The sequence below is a fragment of the Martes martes genome (assembly GCF_963455335.1).
Source record: "Martes martes genome assembly, chromosome: 12".
NCBI lineage: Eukaryota > Metazoa > Chordata > Mammalia > Carnivora > Mustelidae > Martes > Martes martes.
The window spans coordinates 5,676,760-5,701,101 of record NC_137900.1 but is presented as its reverse complement, the minus strand read 5'-3'; the positions used below and the strand labels follow the sequence as shown (position 1 = coordinate 5,701,101).

General features: G+C 35.3%; 1 protein-coding gene across 2 annotated transcripts in view; it reads left to right on the top strand.

Moving 5' to 3' along the window:
* JAK2 (Janus kinase 2) overlaps nucleotides 1-24,342 on the top strand; it is a 133,108-nt gene that overhangs the window by 30,048 nt on the left and 78,718 nt on the right. For both annotated transcript variants that reach the window (XM_080819571.1, XM_080819572.1), the window contains exon 3: nucleotides 21,288-21,538. In XM_080819571.1, the coding sequence (XP_080675697.1) occupies nucleotides 21,313-21,538 (226 nt within the window). In that variant the 5' untranslated portion in view covers nucleotides 21,288-21,312. The remainder of the gene's footprint in view (nucleotides 1-21,287; nucleotides 21,539-24,342) is intronic.

Below are 24,342 nucleotides of genomic sequence, written 5' to 3'. Positions count from 1 at the left end.
ATTCTTTAAACATCTTTAGATATGTGCTTATTAAAAAATTAATATATATTTAAGACACATAATTTCATGTGACTATTGTTTTAGCTTTGCTTCATTTGTACTTATACAGAGCTATATTCAAATGTTACTGTTTTTCATAATGTACTTAAAAATTTTTGCATTAACTTTAAAAGAGATCCCTCCCCCCCTTAATTTTTAGTTGACAGATTGTGTCTTCGATGATTGTTGTTTTCTGGCATTGTTTCATTGTTTATAGGGCTGTTGCATATTCCTTTTTAAAAAAATATGAGGTTTTCCTCCATCTTGATACATAAACCATTTGTATGCACCATCCATTATGTACCTTGAAAATAGATCTTTTTAATGTTATACTGCTTTCATAGATAAAATTCTAGAATAATTTTAAACTTAAATCTAATTTCACCATTCCTGAATTGCTTTGAATATATTAGATGTTGAAAATAATGAAAGGTTGAACTTTGATTTGTAATCCAATGTGAGATGATATATTTCTTCCTTTTCTGTATTAATTGATGTGCATTTGTTTTGGTTTAATACTTCCTTCATTTTATTTAAAGCTACTTTCTTGTACCCTATGATTTGTCTTTGCTTAATTGTCTGTGAATTGCTAAAATGTAAGAGACAAGGAGGCAAACCATTTCAGTTATGTCAACTGCTATGTCCTTAGCACCTGGAATAGTGCCTAGCCCATCATTGGTGTTGAATTTTGAGGGAGCTCACTTAATAACATCACTTCCCAGACTGTAGTTCCAAATTGAATAAAAGGGAAATGGCAGGTGAGTGAGTATGAGTACATATCATTAGTTTTTATTGACAGATCTGTTGGGTACCACAGTTATGCTGTGGAGGAACAAAGGTCCTTAAAGCACTCCAGAGGTAACAAAGTGTGTACAAATAGCCCTGGGATGGCTAGAAGTAAAAGACCTACTTCTTCAGGGTTAGCAATGACTTTAAAATGTTAAGGCATTATTAAGGAGGCAGAATGCCTCCTTCCAGTTAGCTCTTTAAGATCTGGGGGAAGAACCTCTGGTGTGTAATCACCCATCACGAAGTCACCAAAGATATAAGTTATTATTCCTGCTTTAGTGAGAAGCTAGTCAATATATTTTTGCATGAATTACTGAATAATTTAAAACCATTAATTAGGTTTTGTTTGTTCTTTTAAAGATTGCTTGTATTGCTCTGATTTTTGAAATGTATTTAATCCCTATTTTCTGAGATAGCTTATCAGTTTCGTTGATCTTTTCAAAAGAATCAGCTTCTGGTTCCATTGATCTGTTCTATTTTTTTTCTTTCTGTATAATTTATTTCTGCTATAATCTTTATTATTGTTTGTTGGGTTTAGGTTTTGTTTGTTCTTTTTCTACCTCCTTTAAGTGTGTGGTTAAGTTATTTGAGATTTTTCTTGCTTCTTGATGTAGTTTTGTATTGCTGTAAACTTGCCTGTTAGATCCACTTTTGTTGCATCCCAGAGACCCTTAGTGAAAAGATAAAGAGCCAATCAGAGATGAAAAACAAAATAAGTGAAATAAAAAATACACTTGATAGAATAAATAGCAGGCTAGGTGAAGCAGAGGAGTGAATTAATGATCTGGAATAAGAATAATGGAAAGGAACCAAGCTGAGCAAAGGAGAGGAAGGAAAATTCTGCAGATCCAAAATAGTCTTAGGAAACTCAGGGACTCCGTCAAGCACAATGACATTTACATTGTAGGGATCTCACAAGAAGAAGAGAGAGAAAAGGGGCAGAAAATTTGTTTGAAGAAATAATGGCTGAAAACTTCTCTCACTGGGGGAAAGAAATATATCCAGATCCAGGAGCCACAGAGATCCCCCCTACCCCAAACTCAGCCTAAGGAGGTCCACACCAAGACACATAGCAATTAAAATGCAAAAAGTAGCAATAAAGAAAAAAATTTAAAAGCAGCAAGAGAAGAGTTACATACAAGGGAAACCTCATAAGGGTGTCAACAGATTTTTCAGCAGAAACTTTGCAGGCTAGAAGGGAGCGACATGGTACATTCAAAGTGCTAAAAGGGAAAAATCTGCAGCCAATAATACTCTGTCTGGCAAGGCTATCATTCAGAAAAGAAAAAGTGATAAGGTGTTTCTCAGATTAACAAAATCTAAAAGAGTTCTTAACCACTTAAACTTTACAGCCTTCCAAGAAATATCAGAGGGGACTCTGAGTGAGAAGGAAAGACCATGAGTGAGAGTATGAAAAGTAAAAAAACACAAAAGCAGTAAAAATAAGTATTTCTATAAAAATCAAAGGATTCATAAAGAAATAAAAAGATGTAAAATATGACATATGCCTAAATATACCTAAAACTTTAGGGTGGGGGAAGAGGAGTAAAGAATGGGTTCAAACTTAAGTGACCATCAACTTAATATAGGAAGAAGTTTTTATATGTGAACTTACTGGTAACCACAAATCAAAAACCAGTAATAGATATGTAAAGAATAAGGAGAAAGGAATCCAACTATATGCCTAAAGATAGCAAAAGAAGAAAGGATCAGAGACAATCTATAGAAACACAAAACAGGTAACAAACTGGCACTACATCCATACTGGTATTAATTGATAAAAATTAATACCACTATTAATTTTGAATGTAAATGGACTAAAAACTCCAATCAAAAGACGTAGGATGACAGAATGGATAGAAAAATAAGACCCATCTAAATGCTGCCTGCAAGAGACTCATCTCAGACTAAAAGATTGAAAATAACAGATTGAAATGAGGGGATGAAGAAACATATTATCAAATGGTGTCAAAAGAAAGCCAGAGTAGCAACATTTATATAAGACAAAAATAGCCTTTAAAACAATGACTGTAATGAGACAAAGAGGGACACTATATAATAATAAAGGGGACAGTCCAACAAGAGAATATAACAATTGTAGGGGCACCTGGGTGGCTCAGTCAGTTAAGCATCTGCCTTTGGCTGAGGTCCTGATCCCAGGATCCTAGGATCAAGCCCCATGTCGAGCTCCCTCCTCAGTGGGGACTCTGCTCAACAAAACTGATAAACATCCAGCCAGACTCATCGAGAGAGAGAGAGAGAGAGAGAGAACACCCAAATAAACATCACTAATGAAAGAGAAATAACAAGCAATACCACAGAAATGCAATTGTAATACAGTTGTAATAGAATATTATGAAGACCTATATGCCAGTAATTTGACAACCTAGAAGAAATGGATAAGTTCCTAGAAACCTCTAAGCTATCAAAACTGAAGCAGGAAGAAATAGAAAATTTGAACAGACCAATTACCAGCAATGAAGTTGAATCTGTAATTAAACCCCCCCCAAAAAGCCCAGGACCAGAGGGTTTCACAGGGATGTTATGCCAAACATTTAGAGTTAATACGTATTGTTCTCACACTATTCCAAAAAACAGAAGAGGAAGGAAAACTTTTAAATTCATTCTATGAGGCCAGTATCACCTTGATACCAAAACCAGATAAAGACATCACACAAAGAGAACTACAGGACAGTATCTCTCATGAATATGATGCAGAAATCATCAACAAAATATTAGAAAGCCAAATCCAACAATACGTTGGAAAAATTATATCTCATGGCCAAACGGGATTTATTCCTGGGGCACAGGGATGGTAAAATATTTATCATGGTAAAAGTAACCAATGTGATATATCACCTCAGTAAAAGGAAGGATAAAAACCATATGATCATTTCAGTAGACAGAGAAAGCATTTGACAAAGTATAATATTCATACGTGATAAATATCCTCTGAAAAATAGGTCTAGAGGTAGCATACCTCAACGTAATAAGGGCCTTATATGAAAAACCCACGATCAGCAGCATCCTCAGTAATGAAAAACTGAAAGCTTTTCCCCTAAGGTCAGGAAAAGGATGCCCACTCTCACCATTTTTATTCAACATAGTACTGGAATTCCTAGACATAGCAGTTAGATAACAAAAAGAAATAAAAGGCATCCAACTTGGTAAGGAAGAAGTAAAACTCTTACTCTTTACAAGTGACATGGTACTATGTATAGAAAACCCTAAAGACTGCACCAAAAACTACTAAAACGGATGAAGGAATTCAGTAAAGTCACAGGATAGAAAATCAATGTACAGAAATCTGTTCCATTCCTACGTGCTAATAGTGAAGCAGTAGTCAGTGAAATTAAGAAAAAATTCCATTTATAATTGCACCAAAACTATCAGAATACCTAGGAATAAACTTAACCAAAGAGGTGGGGACCTGTACTCTGAAAGCTATGAAACACTGATGAAAGAAGCTGAAGATGATGCAAAGAAAGACATTCTATGTTGATAGATTAGAAGAACAAATATTGTTAAGATGTCTATACTGCCCAAAGGAATGTATAGATTTAATCCAATCCCTATCAAAATACCAACAGCATTTTTCACAGATCTGGAACAAATGATGGTAAAATTGGTATGGAACCACAGAATAGCCAAAGCAATATTGAAAAAAAGCAAAGCTGGAGGTTTCCCTCTCCCAGATTTTGAATTATACTGCAAAGCTATAGTAAGGAGAACAGTACTGTACTGGCACTAAAAATAGATATATAGGTCAATGGAATAGAACAGAAGACCCAGAAATAAACCCACAATTATATGGTCGATTAATCTCTGACAAAGGAGGAAAGAATATACAATGGGAAAAAGGCAGTGTCTTCATCAAATGGTGTTGGTTAACTGGATAGCTACATGCAAAAGAATGAAACTGAACCACTTTCACTGTACACAAAAATAAACTGAAAATGGATTAAAGACCTAAATATGAGACCTGAAACCGCAAAATCCTTAAAGAGAGCACTGGCAGTAATTTCTCTGACATCAGCCGTAGCAACATTTTTCTGTGTACGTCTCCTGAGGCAAAGGAAAGAAAAGCAAAAATAAACTATCGAGACTACATCAAAATAAAAAGCTTCTGTACAGCAAAGGAGACAGTCAATAAAACTAGAAGGCAACCTACTGAATGGGAATAGATATTTGCAAATGACGTATCTGATAAGGGTTTGGTATCCAAAATATGTAAAGAACCTATACAACTCACCACCCAAAAACTAAATCGCCCAATTAAAAAATGGGAAGAAAACATGAACAGACATTTCCCCCCAAAGACGTACAGATGGCCATTAGACCTATGAAAAGATGCTCAACATTACCTATTATCAGGAAAATGCAAATCAAAACTATAATGAGATATCACCTCACCTATTAGAATGTCTACAATCAACAACACAACCCAAATGTTGACAAGGGTGTGAAGAAAAAGGAACCCTCTTGTACTGTTGGTGGGAATGTGAACTGGTATAGCCACAGTTTTTCATAGAGGCTGTCTATACCAATTTGCATTCCCATTTACAGTGTGCACGGGTTCCCTTTTCTTCACATCCTTACCAACATTTATTTTTGTCTTTTTGATAATAGCCCATCTGACAGGTTTGAGATAGTATGTGTGTTTTGATTTGCATTTCCTTGGTAATTAGTGATGTTCAGCATCTTTTCATGTTCTTGTTGGCTGCCTATATGGCTTCTTTGGCAAAATGTCTGTTCAAAGTCAAAGAGCTTCAGTACATGGTTTCTTCTCCTAATTTTATGCTTTCAGGTCTTATATTCAAGTTATTAACACATTTTGAATTTATTTTTGTATATGGTGTAAGATAGTGTTCAAGTTTCACTTATTTCTGTGTAATGGATTAGTTTTCCCAGCAACAATTAGTGAAGAAACTATCCTCCTCCATTTTATATTCTTGCCTCCTTTGTAGTAGGCTAATTGACCATATATGCGTGGGTTTATTTCTGGGCTCTCTGTTTAATTCTATTGATTTGTGTGTCTGTTTTCATACCATACCATACTGCTTTGATTACTATAGCTTTGTAGCATAGTGTGAAGTCTGGGAGAGTGATGTCTCAGCTTTGTTCTTCTTTTTCAAGATTACTTTAATTATTTGGGGTCCTTCGTTATTTCATGTAATTTTAGGATTCTTTATTCTAATTTTGTGAAAAATGCCTTTGGTATTATGATGAGAACTGTATTGAATCTGTAGATTCCTTTGGGTGCAGATGGCCAATAATTTCCACATTAATAATTCTTCTAATTTATGAACAATATATTTTTCTATTTTTGTTTTCAATTTCTTTCACCAATGTGTTATACATTTCAAGGACAGAATTCTTATACATCCAGGCTTTTCAAATTTAATCTTTTCAAATTCACTAGATTTAGTTTATAGACTAGACTGGCATATGATATAACTTAGTGAATATTCCATGTGCACTTGAAGAAGATGTACATTCTGTGTTTGTTGGGTAGAGTGTGCTGTAAATCTTTAGCTAGTTAATGTGTTCGGGTCTTCAAAATTCTTATTTTTTTGATCTGTTTTATTTTTGTTAATTCTGTACAGGAATATTAAAATTTCTAGCTATTATAGTTTTGCCTATTTCTCTCTTTACCTTTTTGCTTCATGTGACTTGAAACTATTATTATAAGAAGTCTAATATATACGTCTATAGTAGTTTTTTAATGTCCTATTTTAAGAGATGTCATGAAGATACTCACTTTTTTCTGGAATGTTTATTATATAACTTGTTATATATTGGTCAGTTATCCATCTCAGTATCTTTGTATGGTATAAATTGGAGGTCAAGATTTCTTTTTTCCCTTTCCATTTAAAAGTCATTTGACTGAAAAACATTTACTATAAAGACCAACATTTCTCCACCAAAATGTAGTTGATATATCTAAGTTGGGTTACCTTATGAGTGGATATTTTTCTCAACTCTATTTGTTCCTTTGGTCTATTTTTCTGTATTTATGCCAGTACCGACTTGACAGTTACTCTAACTTCATAGTAAATCTTGATGTCTGGTCATGTAAATCCTCAAAGTTAGCTCTTCTAAATTATTTTGACTCTTGTGATCCTTTGTTTTCCATGTAGATATTAACTTGTAAATTCCCTTAACTGCTAAGATTTTCATTGGAACTGTGTTGAATCTATAGATCAATTTAGAGAGGCGTTGGTAACTGAAAATATCGAGTTTTTCCTGTAGTCTTATATCTGTATGTTCTATTCCATTTCTTAGCTGGCCTTTATTTTATAGCAGTGCTTTATAGTTTTTATTACAGAATTCTTACAGATATCTCAATAGATTTATACTTAAATATTTGACTTTTTATTACTATTATTAATGATACTATTTTTAATCTTCACTTTTTAAATTGTTTCTGGTATAAGGAAGTCAATTAAGTTTTGTATATTGATTTTGTATGCACTATTCTTACTACATTCACTTAGTAATTGTTATTCTTTAAAATTTTCTGCATATATAGTAATCATCTGTGAATGATAGTTTTTTACTTCCTCCTTTCTAATCGTTATACCTTTTATTTATGTTTCTTGCCTTATTGAACTGGGCAGGACCTCCATTAAAATGTTGGGTGGAAGTCATGATTTTAAACATATTTATTAAGTTTTTTAATTCAAGAAGAATGAGATCAATATTGCACCATTAAATATTTTAATTCAAGATCTTTCATAGTTACTTTTTATCAGAATGAGGAAGTTCACTGTTTTAGCTAGTTTAGCTGTGAGTTTCTAGGCACAAACCATTGTTGAATTTTATCAGTTTCTACATCTATTAAAATGGTCATATATTATTTTTCTCATGTATTCTAATAATGTGGTAAATTCTGTTGATTGATTTTTGAATGTTAAAATAACTGCATATTTGGGCTACCCAGTCAAGATTTGTTAGTCTTTTAAAATATTGCTAGATTCAGTTTGCTAGCATTTTGTTTATTATTTTTTTCATATATGTTTTTAAGAGATATTTACATGAAATTTTCCTTGTCACAACCTTATTACATTTTGGTATTATGTTCGTATTCTTAAAATATGTAGTAAAGTGTTTTCTAATTTCTATTTACTGAAATAGTTTGTGTAAGTTCTTCATTCTTGCAGATGTTTGGAAAAATTCACTAAGAAAGTCAATGGGACATTGAATTTTCTTTGTGGAAAAGTTTTAAGATATATATTCATTATATTTAATAAATATTAGAATTTTGAAATTATCTTCCTTCCTTTGTCAGTTTTGATAAGCTGTGTTTTTCAGTAAACTTGTCATTTCTTCAAAAATTCCAAAATTTTTGGAGGATGTTCCTATATTAACGTAATTTTTAATATTGGAAGCTCTGGTAAAGTGTAATTTCCAACTCTTGATATTGGTCATTTATGTTTCCTTTTTTAAAAAATCAGTCATTTTTAGTGTTTTATCAATTTTATTAATGTTTAAAAGCCAACTTTTTTTTCCTTCCACCACTGATTTCTGCTCTTAAATATTTTTCCTTCTGTGGTCCTTAGCTTAGTTTGTTGTTCTTTCTCTAGCTTCATCCTAGCTCATCCTGTAATTTTGTTTAGCTTTATTCTTTTTTTAATTTTAAGATTATTTATTTATTTATTCGGCAGAGAGAGAGAGATCACAAGTAGAGAGAGGGATCACAAGACCCAGAGGCAGGCAGAGAGAGGGGGGAAAGCAGGCTCTCTGCTGAGCAGAGAGCCCGATGCGGGTTGGATGTCAAGACCCCGAGATCATGACCTGAGCCGAAGGCAGAGACTTAACCCACTGAGCCACCTAGGCGCCCCAGTTTAGCTTTATTCTTTTCTCACATAAGACTTTAAGACTAAATATGCTAGTAAATACTTTTACTGCATTTCTTTCATATTTTTATCATTTAACTCAAAGTATTTTCTGATTTCTTCTTTGCACCATTTATTTAAAAGTGTGTTCCTAAGTTTCTGAATACATGGGGATTTTCTAATTATTTTTATGTTACTCATCTTTAGTTTAACCCATTTTGATAAGAGAACATACTGTATAATAACTACATGTTATGATACTTTTATCAGTGGTCATACTTTCCATAAGAGATTTCTGTGCATTTGTAAGTTTACATCCATTCACATGCAGAACTTTATATTTTTCAATATATTTTTTTCTTCTTGGTTGAAGTTATTAAGAATAGCAGGAATTTATGGAATATTGAGTGTTACTGAATATCATATGTCCCATTTTGCAATTAAGTGAACTTTTTAAAAATTTTAATTCAATTAATTAATACATAATGTATTATTCATCAGAGGTAGAGGTCAGTGATTCATCAGTCTTGCATAATACCATACCTGGTGCTTGTTACTTCCTGTGCCTCCTTAACGTCCATCCCCAGTTATCCTATTCCCCTACATTTTCCCCTCCAGCAACCCTAGTTTGTTTCCTATGATTAAGTCTCTTATGGTTTGTCTCCCTCTGTGATTTCATCTTGTTTTATTTTTTCCTCTCTTTCCCTATGATGCTCTGTTTTGTTTCTTAAATTCCACTTATCAGTGAGATCATATGATAGTTGTCTTTCTCTTATTGACTTATTTGCTTAGCATAATGCCTTCTAGTTCTATCCACATCATTGCAAATAACAAGATGTCATTTTTTTGATGGTTGAATAGTATTCCATTGTATGTATATATATACCCCATGTTCTTTATCCATTCATCTGTTGATGGACATCTAGGTTCTTTCCATAGTTTGGCTATTGTGGACACTGTTACTATAAACATTGGGGTGCAGGTGCCTCTTCGGATCACTACATTTGTATCTTTGGCGTATATACCCAGTAATGCAATTGCTGGGTGGTAGGGTAGCTTTATTTTCAATTTTTTGAGGAACCTCCACACTGTTTTGCAGAGTGGCTGCACCAGCTTGCATTCCCACCAGCAGTGTAAGAGGGGTCCACTTTCACCTCATCCTCACCAACATCTGTTGTTTCCTGAGGAGTTAATTTTAGCCATTTTGACCAGTGTAAGGTAGTATTTTCTTGTGGTTTTGATTTGTATTTCCCTGATGCCGAGTGATGTTGAATATTTTTTCATGCGTCTGTTGGTCATTTGGATGTCTTTAAAGAAATGTCTGTCTTCTGCCCATTTTTTTTTTTTTTTGTAAGATTTTATTTATTTATTTGACAGAGGGAGACACAGCGAGAGAGGGAACACAAGCAGGGGAAGCAGGAAAGAGAGAAGCAGGCTTCCCGCTGAGCAGGGAGCCTGATGTGAGGATCAATCCCAGAACCGTGGGGTCATGACCTGATCCGGAAGCAGATGCTTAACAACTAAGCCACCCAGGCGCCCCTCTTCTTCCCATTTCTTGAATGGATTATTTGTTCTTTGGGCATTGAGTTTGATAAGTTCTTTATAGATTTTGGATACTAGCCCTTTATCTTACAAAACATTTGCAAATATCTTCTCCCATTCTTTTGGTTGCCTTTTGGTTTTGTTAACTGTTTCTTTTGCTGTGCAAAATCTTTATATCTTGATGAAGTTGCAGTAGTTCATTTTTGCCTTTGTTTCCCTTTCCTCTGGAGACATGTCTAGCAAGAAGTTGCATGGCCAAGGTCACAGAAGTTGCTGCCTGTGTTCTCCTCTAGGATTTTGATGGATTCCTGTCTCCCATTTAGGGCTTTCATCCATTTTGAGTCTGTTTTTGTGTGTGGTGTAAGGAAATGGTCCAGTTTCATTCTTCTGCATGTGGCTGTCCAGTTTTCCTGAGACCATTTGTTGAAGAGACTGTCTTTTTTCCAGTGGATATTCTTTCCTACTTTGCCAAAAATTAGTTGACCATAGAGTTAAAGGTCCATTTCTGGGTTCTCTATTCTGTTCCATTGATCTATGTATCTGTTTTTGTGCCAGTACCATACTGTCTTGATGATGACAGCTTTGTAATAAGTCTTGAATTTTGGCATTGTGGTGCTTCCAGCTTTTATTTTGGCGGTTTGGGGTCTTTTTGGTTCCATACAAATCTTAGGATTATTTGTTCCACCTCTGTGAAAAAAGCGGATGGTATTTTGATAGGGATTAAATTGAATGTATAGATTGCTCTTGGTGACATAGGCATTTTAACAATATTTGTTCTTCAAATCCATGAGTATGGAACATTTGTCCACTTCCTTGTGTCTTCCTCAGTTTCACTGATGAGTGTTCTATAGTTTCCTGAGTATAGATCATTTGCCTTTTTGGTAAGGTTTATTCCTAGGTATCTTATGATTTTGTGTGCAATTATAAATGCAACTCCTTAATTTCTTTCTATCTCATTGTTAGGGTATAGAAATGCCACGGACTTCTGTGCATTGATTTTATATCCTGCCACTTTGCTGAATTCCTCTATGAGTTCTAGCAATTTTAGAGTGGAGTCTTTTGGGTTTTCCACATAGAGTATAATGTCATCTGCAAAGAGTGAGAGTTTGACTTCTTCTTTGCCAATTTGAATACCTTTTATTTCTTTTTGTTGTCTAGTTACTGAGTGTAGGACCTCTAGTAGTATGTTGAACAGCAGTGGTGAGAGTGGACATCCCTGCTGTGTTCCTGATCTTAGGGGAAAAGATCTCAGTTTTTCCCCATTGAGAATATTTGCTGTAGGCTTTTTGTATATGGCTTTTATGATATTGAGGTATGTTCTCTCTATCCCTACACTGTGAAGAGTTTTAATAAAGAAAGAATGCTATACTTTGTCAAGTGCTTTTTCTGCGTATATTGAGAGAATCATTTGGTTCTTGTCCTTTTTTTTTTAAATTAATGTAGTATATCACATTGATCTGCAGATATTGAACCACCCTTGCAGCCCAGGAATAAATCCCACTTGGTTGAGGTGAATAATCCTTTTAATGTACTACTGGACCCTATTGGCTAGAAATTTGGCAGCTGTGTTCATCAAAGATATCGGTCTATAATTCTCCTTTTTGGTGGAGTCTTTGTTTGGTTTTTGGGATCAGGTAATGCTGGCCTCATAGAAAGAGTTTCGAAGTTTTCCTTCCATTTCTATTTTTTGAAACAGCTTTAAATGTTTGGTAGAACTTCCCTGGGAAGCCATCTGGCCCTGGACTCTTGTTTGATGGGAGATTTTTTTTTTTTAAGATTTTATTTATTTATTTGACAGATACAGATCACAAGTAGGCAGAGGAAGGCAGAGAGAGAGAGAGAGAGAGAGGAGGAAGCAGGTTCCCTGCTGAGCAGAGAGCCTGATGTGGGGCTCGATCCCAGAACTCTGGAATCATGGCCTGAGTCGAGGGCAGAGGCGTTAACCCACTGAGCCACCCAGGTGCCCCTGATGGGAGATTTTTTATTACTGCTTCGATTTCCTTGCTGATTATGGGTCTGTTCAGGTTTTCTGTTTCTTCCTGGTTCAGTTTTGTAATTTATCTGTCTCTAGGAATGCATCCATTTCTTTAGATTAACTACTTTTTTGTCATATAGTTACTCATACTATGTTATTTTCTTTTTTTTTTTTTAAAGATTTTATTTATTTATTTGACAGAGAGATCACAGGTAGGCAGAGAGGCAGTTAGAGTGGGGGAAGCAGACTCCCTGCTGAGCAGAGAGCCCAATGCAGGACTTGATCCCAGGACCTTGAGATCATGACCTGAGCCAAAGGCAGAGACTTTAACCCACTGAGCCACCCAGGCACCCCTCATAGTATGTTTTTTATAATTGTATTTCTGTGCTGTTGGTTATGATCTCTCCTCCTTCATTCATGATTTTATTTATTTGGGTCCTTTCTCTTTTCTTTTTGGTAAGTCTGGCCAAGGGTTTATTGATCTTATTAATATTTTCAAAGAACCAGTTCCTAGTTTTGTTGATTTGGTCTCCTTTTCTTCTAGTTTCTATTGCATTGATTTCTGCTCTGATCTTTATTATTTCTCTTCTCCTGCTGGGTTTAGGCTTTATCTGTTTTTCTTTCTCCAGCTCCTTTAGGTGTAAGGTTAGGTTTGTCTTTGAGACATTTCTTATTTATTGAGAAAGGCTTGTATTGCTATATACTTCTCTCTTAGGACTGCTTTTGCTTCATCCCAAAGATTTTGAAGAGTTGTGTTTTCATTTTCATTTGTTTCCATGAATTTTTTAGAATTCTTCTTTAATTTCCTGGTTGACCCATTCATTCTTTAGTAGGATGCTCTTTACCCTCCATGTATTTTTGTTTCTTCCAAGTTTTTCTTGTGGTTGACTTCAAGTTTTAAAGCATTGTGGTCCTAAAATATGCATGGTGTAATCTCAATCTTTTTGATCAGTTGAGATCTGATTTGTGACCCACTATGTGGTCTATTCTGGAGAATGTTCCATGTGCACTCAAGAAAAATGTGTATTCTGCTTTAGGATGAAATGCTCTGAATATATGTGTGAAGTTCCTCTGGCCCAGTGGATCATTAATAGCACTTGTTTCCTTGTTGATTGTCTGCTTAGATGATCTATCCATTGCTGTGAGTGGGGTGTTAAAGTCCCCTACTACTATTGTATTATTATTAATTAGTTTCTTTAATTTTATAATTAAGTGGCTTATCTATTTGGCTTCTCCCAAGTTAGGGGCATAAACATTTATAGTTGTTAGATCTTCTTGTTGAATAGGCCCTTTTATTATGATATAGTGTCCTTCTTCCTTCTTATTACAGTCTTTGGTTTAAAATCTAGTTTGTCTGATATAAGGATGGCTACTCCAACTTTCTTTTGATGTTCATTGGCATGGTAAATTGTTCTCCAGCCCTTCACTTTTAGTCTAGAGGTGTCTTTGGGTCTAAAATTAGTCTCTTGTAAGGAGCATTTTGATGGTTTTGTTTTTTTTTTTTATATTATCTGAATCCTTATGTCTTTTGTTTGGAGCATATAATCCATTTACATTCAGAGTGATTAGTGAAAGATATGACTTTAGTGCTATTATATTGTTTGTACAGTCACTATTCCTGTAGATTATCTCTATTCCTTTCTGTTCTTTGTTACTTTTGGGCTCTCTGCTCAGAGGATCCCCTTTCATATTTCTTGCAGTGATTTAATGTTCACAAATACCTTTAGTTTCTGTTTATCTTGGCTGCTCCTTATTTCTCCTATTCTGAACGATAGTCTTGCTGGATAAAGTATTCTTGGCTGCATATTTTTCGTGTTTAGCACATTGAATATATCATGCCCATCCTTTCTGGCCTGCCAGGTGTCTGTGAACAGATCTGTTGCCAGCCTTATATTCTACCCTTGTAGGTTAAGGACCTCTTGTCCAGAGCTGCTTTCAGGATTTTCTCTTCATCTTTGAAATTTGCAAGCTTCACTATTATATATGTCAAGGTATTAAGTTATTTTATTGATTTTGATGGGGGGGGTGTTCTCTATGCCTCCTGGACTTAAATGCCTTTTTCCTTCCCCAGATTAGGGCAGTTCTCTGCTGTAATTTGCTCTGGCATACCTTCTCCACCACCTCCTCCCCTCCTCTGGGATCCCAAGTGTTCTAATATCGGTTCACTTTATGGTATCAGTTATCTCTTGAATTCTCTCCTTGTGATCAAGTAGTTGTTTTTCTCTCTTTTTCTAAGCTTCTTTATTTTCTATCATTTGATCTTCTATATCACTAATTCTCTTTTTTGCCTCATTTATCCTTGCAGTTGGAGCGTCCATTTTTTATTGCATCTCTTTAATAGCCTTTTTTATTTCTACTTGTTTAGATTTTAGTTCTTTTATTTCTCCAGAAAGGGATTCTCTGTTGTCTTCTATGCTTTTTTTCAAGCGCAGCAAGTATCCTTATAGTCATTATTCTGAACTGTAGTTCCAACATCTTACTTATATTATACTTATTAGGTCCCTGGCAGTCAGTACTGCCTCTTGTTCTCTTTTTTGAGGTGAGTTTTTCCATCTTGTCATTTTGTCCATAGAAGAATAGATGAACAAGAGAACAGAATACTAAAATGGCAATGATGACCACAGAGAAATATACATGAAACAATTCAGAAGAGACCTGAAACTGAAAAAAAAAAAAAAAGAAAATTAAAATAAAAGAGAGAGATTATAATCAAACAGTTGAACAGAACAGAGCAATACACCGGATTCTGTGTGTATTTTATTAGAAAACTAGATCCCAAAATTGTAATGATAGAAAAACTTATATATGTATAAAAATAAAATTGAACACAATGAAAGGATAGAATGTAACTGTGAAAATGAAAATTAAGACAAAAAAGGAAAACAAAAAAAGAATACAGACAGGTGAACAGAACAGAGCAATATACTATATCTGAGTGTATTTTGGTCAGTTTGTTAAACTACATATCAAAATTGTAAAGAAAGAAAAACTCATGCATATACAAAAATAAATTAATTACAACAAAAGGATAAAATGTAACTTTAAAGATAAAAATTTAAAAAGATTTTAACAACAACAACAAAAAAGAATATGATCAGACAGGTGACTAGAACAGACCCATACACTAGATTCTAGGTGTATTTTGGTCTGTTTGTTAGAAGTAACTACATCCCAAGATTGTAAAGAGAGAAAAACTTACGTGTGTGTGTGTGTGTATCAAATAATTTGAACTCTTTTAGAGTTTCCTTGTTATCTTTGGTTTTATGACTATTTATTTTTATCTGTGTAAGTAAAAGTGTTTTCAAAGCTAAATTTTATCTCCTTTCAGAAGATTCTTTTATTGTGAACCTAGACATCTTTAATACCAGTGAAATTTCTTCTTCTATTTTTAAATGTTTTTTCTTGTCTATGTTCTTTTTTCTTCCTAATGGAGCTCTTAGAGTTAGATTTTCTTGATTATTTCCCCCTCTTTCTTAGTTTTTTTTTGCTCATATTTCTCTCCCTTGATCTGGGAGACCAGGAGTTTGTCGTGAATTTGTCTTCTAAATATTTGGTATTTTCAGTTGTATTATTCAGTGTTTTCACTAAATAGTCATTATTTTTTTGTGGTTAACTATTTTCATTCTCTGATACTTTTTAACAATCCTTTACTGATGCTTTATGTTTTCAAAATATTCTGAATCTCTCTGAGGATACCAAGGAGAATTTTTTTTTATTTAAATTCAATTAACCAACATATAGTACATCATTAGTGTCAGCTGTAGTGTTCAGTGGTTCATGGTTGCATATAGTACCCAGTGGTCATCACATCATGTGCCCTCCTTAATGCCCATAACCCAGTTACCCCATCCACCCACTCACCTCCCCTCTGTAACCCTGTTTGTTTCCTAGAGTCGAGAGTCTCATGGTTTTTCTCCCTCTGATTTCCTTCCATTCAGTTTTCCCTCCCTTCCCCTATGATCCTCTGTTCTATTTCTTATATTCCACATATGAACGAAACCATATAATAATTGTTTTTGTCTGATTGGCTTATTTCACTTAGCATAATCCCCTCCATTTCCATCCATGTCAGTGTAAATGTTTAGGTATTCATCCCAAGGGGAAAATCACTCCTTCCCTGTATTATGTTTGTTTCATCTGGAGTCAGCTGTTTTGCTGCTCATTTTAGTCCTCCTCTTTTATGCGTTCTTCCTGTCCCCCTTCACCCCTAATATGTGATGATCCTTATCATTCCATATTTATGCTTTTTGTATATGTATGCAGACTATTTTTAAATATTTTAAATACCTCCTTCTGTATGTATTTTAAATAGAGTATTTCCTCGGTTGTGTCTGTCATCTGTTCCTGTCTACTTTTTATCTTCCATCAGTTCTTTGAAATTTCTGATTTTGCTGATAGCACTGTTTCTTATTTTTCCAAGCTCTCATGAATTTTGTCACATGTACTTTTCATTTTATTCCTTTTCATCCTTTTGGCTATTGTTATCCCTTTTGCTTTTACATCTATTATAAATTTCACTGTACATTATCATGCTTTAAACAATATTATTATCTTTTAAAGAATGTAAGAAAAGAAAGAAAAATAAGATGTTTACTGTTTTTGAGTTCTTCATTCCATTCTACAAATATAAGTTTGCTTCTGGTATCATTTGCCTTTATCCAGAGAACTTTTTTTTTTCTGTTAGCATTTCTTAAAGTTTGGGGGGGAAGGTTTGGTGATGTGTTCTCTCAGCATCCATTTATCTGAAAATATATTTGTTTATCTTAAATTTTAAAGGTCATTTTTGAGATGTCAGTTGTAAGTTTTATCGTGGCTCTCCTGCATGTATGTGGCTACTTTTCAGATTTTCTCTTTGATTTTTAACAATTTGATTACGATGTAACTAGACACGGATTTTTACAGATTGGAGCTACATGAACTGTATGTATTCATGGTTTGAGATATTCAATTTTGGAAAAAGTTTAGCGAATATTTTTCCAAATATTTCTTCTGTCTTGTTCACATGTGTTAGATTGCTCAGTATTGTAGAGGTCATATGGTTTTTATATCTTCATGCATTTATCTTTTAATGTAGAATCTATTACATGTGATCATAGTGAAAAATTTTATAAAATAAATTCAACATTTGGGTTTGGTGTTAGTCCATTTCTTCATATTTTATCTCTTGACTCTCTATAACATTTTTTCTTTATGTTAAGTAATTTTCAGTTGACAGTTGTCTGTTGTGGATGGTATCTTGTGTAAACTCTGGGTAGTATGGATTTCAGTCTTTCTTTGAAGTGAAGAACTTTGTTGTAGCAGGTAGTTCACCCTGTGGGGGCTTGGTGTTAGGCTTTGTTAGGACTGTTCATTCCGGTTTTGTCCTTACTTCTGATATGTGGCTCTTATTCCTCAAATGTGCCTTTTCTGGAGTTTTAGTGAAAAGGGTGTGGGATATTTACCAATTCCTTCTACATTCAAACTCTGATTCCCCAGGACCAGGTAGCCAATGAAATCTCTTCCTATTTCTTTTAGATTCCTAGTTATTGCCTCTCCCTGGGCTTTTTGGATTTTCATCCCATGCATGGGAGTTCAGGAGTCAGCCCCTCCTCGACTCTCTCTTTTTTCCTAGGATTTCTGCCTTTGATTTCTTTCTGATTTAGCAGCTCCAAAGTTTATTCCTTGATTCTTCCAGCCAGTAAGACTACAACTTTGTATAAGAACTCTATCCTTTTGGGGCATCTGGGTGGCTCAGTGGGTTAAGCCTCTGCCTTCGGCTCAGGTCATGGTCTCAGGGTCCTGGGATCAAGCCCTGCATCAGGCTCTCTGCTCAGCAGGGGGCCTGCTTCCCCCTTTCTCTCTCTGCCTGCCTCTCTGCCTACTTGTGATCTCTGTCTATGAAATAAATAAATAAAATCTTAAAAAAAAAAAAAAAGAACTCTGTCCTCTTTTCCAGCAACCACTTGGGCACTACAAAGACTTTGTAGTTCCCTCAGGATAAAAGATGGATAAATGTGGACCTCATTTGGTGTTTCTCCTTTGGTCAAGGGTCATATCTCCTCCAGTTGCTGTCTGCTTTTGTTTGCTTGTCAATATCTTCAGTGTTTTTTAAGGATAGTTTGTTCTAGTGTTTATAATTATAATCAGTAGGTTGTATGGGTTTGTATAGGATATCAAAATCATCCAAATAGGAAGAAGTAAGTATGTATGTAGACACACACACACACACACACACACACACACACAGATACAGAGGAGTATTATTCAATCTTAAAAAAAGGAATACACATTATTTGCAACAACATGGAAGAACCTCAGGGGCAAGTAAAATAAGTTAGAATGACAAATACTGCATGGTACCACTTACATGTGTAATTAAAAAAAAAAAAGTCTAACTCTAAGAAACAGATAGTAGAAAAGTCTTGCTAGGGACTGGGATTTGGGAGAAATTGGTAAAAGGCTATAGATTTTCAGTAATAAGGTAGATAAGTTTTGAAGATCTCATATAACATGGTGGCTGTAGTCATGAACATTGTATTGTATAATTGACATTTTCTAAGAGAATGGAAATTAAATGTCCTCCCTGGGGTAAAAAAAGTACCTTCATGATGTGACAGGATGTGCAAACTCAGTGTTGGGGAGTAATTTCACAGTGTATACAATGTAAATCATTATGTTGTATACTCTAAGTATGTTCCAGTTTTGTCAATTATATTTCAATATGGTGGGGAAAAGATTTTTTTCAAAGACTAAACTTAAAAATCATTAGGGCCTCACTGAGAGACCTACTAAAAGACACACTTCAGCAGAAAAAAAGTCCAGAAGGAAAGCATAGGATCCAAAACAATGGTGAGGACAAATTGATGAAATGCTTGCAAATTTGCCCCTTAATGGCTAAGAGTTCATTTTAGATGACGTTCTCTGAGTAAAAAAAGAGTATAATAAATTAAAAGAAAATTTATAAAAATTTTTATTTTTGAACAAATTAAAATTGTTTAAATTTGTGTATCCAATCGCAAATAGACTTCACAAATCTTGTGGTTTTAACAGTTGCCAGTTTCTTGTTTCTCATTTCTCTACTCATTGGAAGTCCCCAGTTATTTGAAGAACTAAGTATTAAACTCTAGTGTTTTCTCTAATTTAATAAGGTCCTTATAGTTAGATACAGAGCTGAATTTCACCTTGTACTTCACTTAATCATCGTTTTTTTTTTCTTTAATGTCTAAACTTAGTATAGTGCTTGGCACTCAGTAAATGTTGTCTGCTGTGGTCTATTATTTCCCCCTTCTCCCTTCATATGACTCTGCTCGTGAGTTAAGTGAGTACATGGGAAAGGTTGTGAGATTTTTTAGCTCTTTCTAATATCAGTCTTATATTTAGCTGCCAGCTAGATGCTTGTGTAATTGCCCTACTTCATTTCTAAACAAAAGTGTGTAAAGCAGCAGTCTTGATTCTCCTTACCTGCCAGTGTCAAGGGGCAACGTCTTCATTTCCTTATTTCCATTAATGGTATTATAGATCTCCTAAACCTGAAATATTCACACTGTCTTTTACTCCTGGCTTTAAAAACATATTTTTTTAGTATAGTTGAAACACAGTGTTGCATTAGTATCAGGTGTACAGCATAGAGATTCGGCATCTCTATATATTATGCTGTGCTCACAAGTGTAGCCATCAACACTATTATACTATTGTACACTATTACAGTATTACTATGTTCCCTGTGCATGCCTTTTATTCCTGTGACTTATTCATCCCATAACTGGACTCCTGTCTTCTTCTATATTCAGTTAATTACCAAGTTGCATGAATTCTTGCTGTTATATTACCATTCATCATTCAACTGTTGCAGTTTCACTTCAGGATCTTACTTCTACCTGGACTATTGCTGTTGCCTTTTAACTGTTTCTGTTTCAACTTTCTGATTGATCATTGACTGTAGGATAAAGTTTAACTTCTTTGATCTGATCTATTTATTTATATATTTATTCTTAAGTAGGCTTCATGCCCACTGTGGGGCTTGAACTCACGATCCTGAGATTTAAGAGTCGCATGCCCTACCAACTGAACGAGCTGGGTGCCTCTTAAGTTCTTTGATCTGGTATTCAGATTTTTCTTAATATTGCACTATAGCAATTAGGATTGCATTCATTTACAAATAATAAGATGTCTGGTGGTAGATAGGTGATTCTTGACATTGATTTGGATGCTTAAGTTTGCTAGGTCTTTTATTCTCTTGGCATTTCCTTCCTGGTTGCTCCATGGTTTTAAAGTGACTGCCCTACCTGGTATTTATGCTCAGAGGCTGGTAGGAAGAAAGTGAAAGGGGAAAAGCAAAAGGCAAAAAGGAAGCCAAGTCAACCTCCTTTTAAGGAAGACTCCTAGAAGTATCACCCAGTAACCTCCGCTTAAATCTCATTTGTTGAAACTGGTTCACGGGGCTATCCATCTGTGGGAAAGTACAGTTCTTTGGGGGTATGTTGCTCTCCCCAACAAAACTGGGCTCTATCAAGGAGAAAGGAAAAATGTTTTTTGGGTATGTAGTTGCAGTTTGTCACAAATATCTTTTTTTTAAAATCCTTTCCTAATGGTATAACTTATCAAATACTGTACTTTAGGCCAGTATATTAGAGTAGATTTTGTACCTTCCTACTTCTCAGCACAGTTCTACTCTCTTCATTCATACAAATCCAGTCTGTTATACAGAATCAGTTTTAAATGTGACCTCTCCAATAAAACTCATCAGTTTTAACCCAGTTTGAAATGTTATTTACCCCCTCCAGACACCCAGTAAGCAATTGTCATAGTAATTCATTTGTTGAGAATTTATTTCGCCTAGTGGGATCTTTTCTGTTGCCTGTGACTAATTTTGTTTGTTTGTTTTGTTAATATCACATATCTGTATTAGGTTTCCTCAGTTAAATTGTAAACTTCAACTTTATGGTCCTTGTCCACAGGAAGTTTATTATCTCAATGTCTCTCACTATGCTTTGTATAGTAGTACACATATTATTCAATTAATGAATTTAACAAAGTCACTGCTTTCAGTGAAGCCTTCTTTATATATGAGGGATGTCTTATCAGTATCACTTCATTTTGTAACTTAACTGTTTTTTTCTTAACAGGCAAATGTTCTGAAAAAAACTCTGCATGGGGATGGCTTGCCTTACAATGACAGAAATGGAAGGAACCTCAGTATCTCCTGTACATGAGAATGGTGATATTCCTGGAAATGCCAATCCCGTGAAGCAAATAGATCCACTCCTACAGGTGTATCTTTATCATTCTCTTGAGAAAGCTGAAGGAGAGTATCTGAAGTTTCCAACTGGGGAGTATGTTGCAGAAGAAATTTGTGTTGCTGCTTCTAAAGCTTGTGGTAAATATTTTTAAAAAATTATTTTTTCCTTTCTAATAGATCATCACTTCATTTATGCTCCTGTAATACAGTGTGCATGTATAATGTATTATCTTTTATTTTTAAAAATGCTTATATGGCAGTGTGCTTTCAAAGAAGAGCTGCCAGAGCGTGGAGACCTGCATGCTACCTGGTGCTGCCTCACAATGAGGGCTCTGCAGGCGCTGAGCTCCTCGGTTGCCCCAGGTACAGCTCTCTAAGTCCCTGGTGCAGCAGCTGCCCGCCATATGGTTCAGACAGCAAACTTTGATGGAGAGTGTTGTTTCCAGCAGGGGAGAGTACACAGGCCCAGGGAGCATGGCTGTCTCCACCTAGATTTCAAAGGATGGAGCCCCCCAAATCCATAGGGGCTGGGCAGCCGGGAGTTTTGGAGCCAACCTCTGGTAAAGCTACAAGAACGGAAACCTTGTCCCAGTGTGTCCTGTAGGCAAGACCTCTGCCCTGGTGTGCTGGGGGAACAGATTGTCATGTCAAAGAGGATTATTCTTGAGCCTTGGATCTAATAGAATTTGCCCCCTTGGGTTTTAGAGTTACTTGGGACCGTCACTCCTTTTTTCTGCTCCCCTTTGGGGCAGAAATGTCTATCTTATGGATGTCCTATCATATTTTGGAAGCATTTAAATTGTTCGATTTCACAGATTCACAGCTGGAGGGCAGTTTCCTTAAAGATGAATGGTACCTTGAGTCTCACCCAAATATGATTTAGTTGGTATTCAGATGAGTCTTTGAACTTCAGACTTTTGAGTTGATGCTGGAATGAGTTAAGAGTTGGGGGGCTGGGGACACCTGGGTGGCTCAGTGGGTTAAAGCCTCTGTCTTCAGCTCAGGTCATGATCCCAGGGTTCTGGGATCGAGCCCCACATTGGGCTCTCTGCTTGGCAGGGAGCCTGCTTCCCCCGCCCCCTGCCTGCCTCTCTGCCTATTTGTGATCTCTATCAAATAAATAAATAAAATATTTTTAAAAAAGGGGGGGCGCCTGGGTGGCTCAGTGGGTTAAAGCCTCTGCCTTCGGCTCAGGTCATGATCCTGGGTCCTGGGATCGAGCCCCGCATCGGGCTCTCTGCTCCGTGGAGAGCCTGCTTTCTCCTCTCTCTCTGCCTGCCTCTCTGCCTATTTGTGATCTCTATCAAATAAATAAATAAAATCTTAAAAAAAAAAAGAAAGAGTTGGGGGGCTGCTGGGATGGAGTAAATATATTTTGAACGTGAAAGGATGTGAATTTTGGGGTACCAGAGGCAAAAATTGTAGGTTTCTGTCGCTATGTCTTCATGTCTCCTTATCTTTTTTCCTGCAGTTTTTACTCTAGACGTTTTATTTGGATTGCTTTTTCATAATTTCCATTGCCTCATAATGTTCGTGTTTTGTTCTACCTTCTTAACCAGATGGAATATAAATACCTGATTTATCTGTCATTTGTAGGTATCCTTCTACTGATTGATGTTTCTTCTGGTTATAGGTCATATTTTCCTGGTTTTTTGAATGCCTACAATTTTTGATTGGATGCTGGATATTGTAATGTATATTTGCAATTTACATTGTTACCTGCTGGATTTTGTTGTATTCTTTAAAGAGTGATGGCCTTTTTTCTGGCACATGGTTAGGTAATTGGTGGGTGATTTACTTAACTGCTTTTGAGATCTTCTCCTCCTTTTCTTTCTTCTTCCTTTTGTTAAATAATCCAATATTTCTGGCATATTCACAGAGCCATGCAACTATATCAGTTTTTAGCACCCCCAGAAAGAAACCTCTTACCCATCAGAAATCATTTCCCATTTCTTTCCCAGATCCCAACAATAGATATACTTATCTCTCTAAGAATTTGTTTATTTGGAACATTTCATATAAGGGGATTGAATTCCCAAGTCATTCTGTAACTTTGTGCTTAACCTTTTGAGGAACCGCCAGAATATTTTCTGGGCACCTGCATCATTTTACATTTACATTTTACATTTCCACCAATTTTTCTGTATCCTAATCAACACTTGTTATTACCTGCTTCTTGATGAGTGACACACTGGTGGGTGTGAAGTGGTATCTCATTTTTTTTAAAGTTTTATTGATAAATGTTCCATATGTCATATATTTCATACTTTGAGAAAGGGTACATTTCAGTGATTTTTAGTATCACCCATCAATTTTAGAACATTTTTTCACCCCAAAAGAAACTCTGAACTTATTGACTATTACTGTCAAACCCCCTCATCCCTCTCCAGCCTCAGGCATCCCTTAATCTATATTCTGTCTCAATACATTTGTTTGTCTAGATATTTCATATAGATGGGGTCATAGAATAGGTGACCTTTTGTTACTAGCCTCTTATACTCATATGATAGCCCATTGCCATGGAAGTCTTTAGTAAAAGTTGAAAGATTTATATGATTTAAAGAGAAACTCCAGAGTATTCTGCTCATGCAATTTTTGTGAAGTTCATCCATACTGTACCATCTGTCAGTACTTCATTCTTTTATGGTTGGATAATATGCTACTATATATCATTATGCTGTATATCATTGTATGTCATGCAATGTATGTTTTAACTGTTGATCATTTTTGCTGGACATTTTGGCTGTTTTGTCTTTGTCTATCATGAATAATGTTCCTGTGAACATTGTGTACAATGTTGTGTACAATGTGGGCAGATGATTTCATTTCTGTGTGTATACCCAGGAGTGGAATTGTGGGTCAAATGGGAACTCTATGTTTAACTTTTTGAGGAACTACCAGAGTATTTTCCAAAGTGGCTGCACCATTTTTTATTCATACCA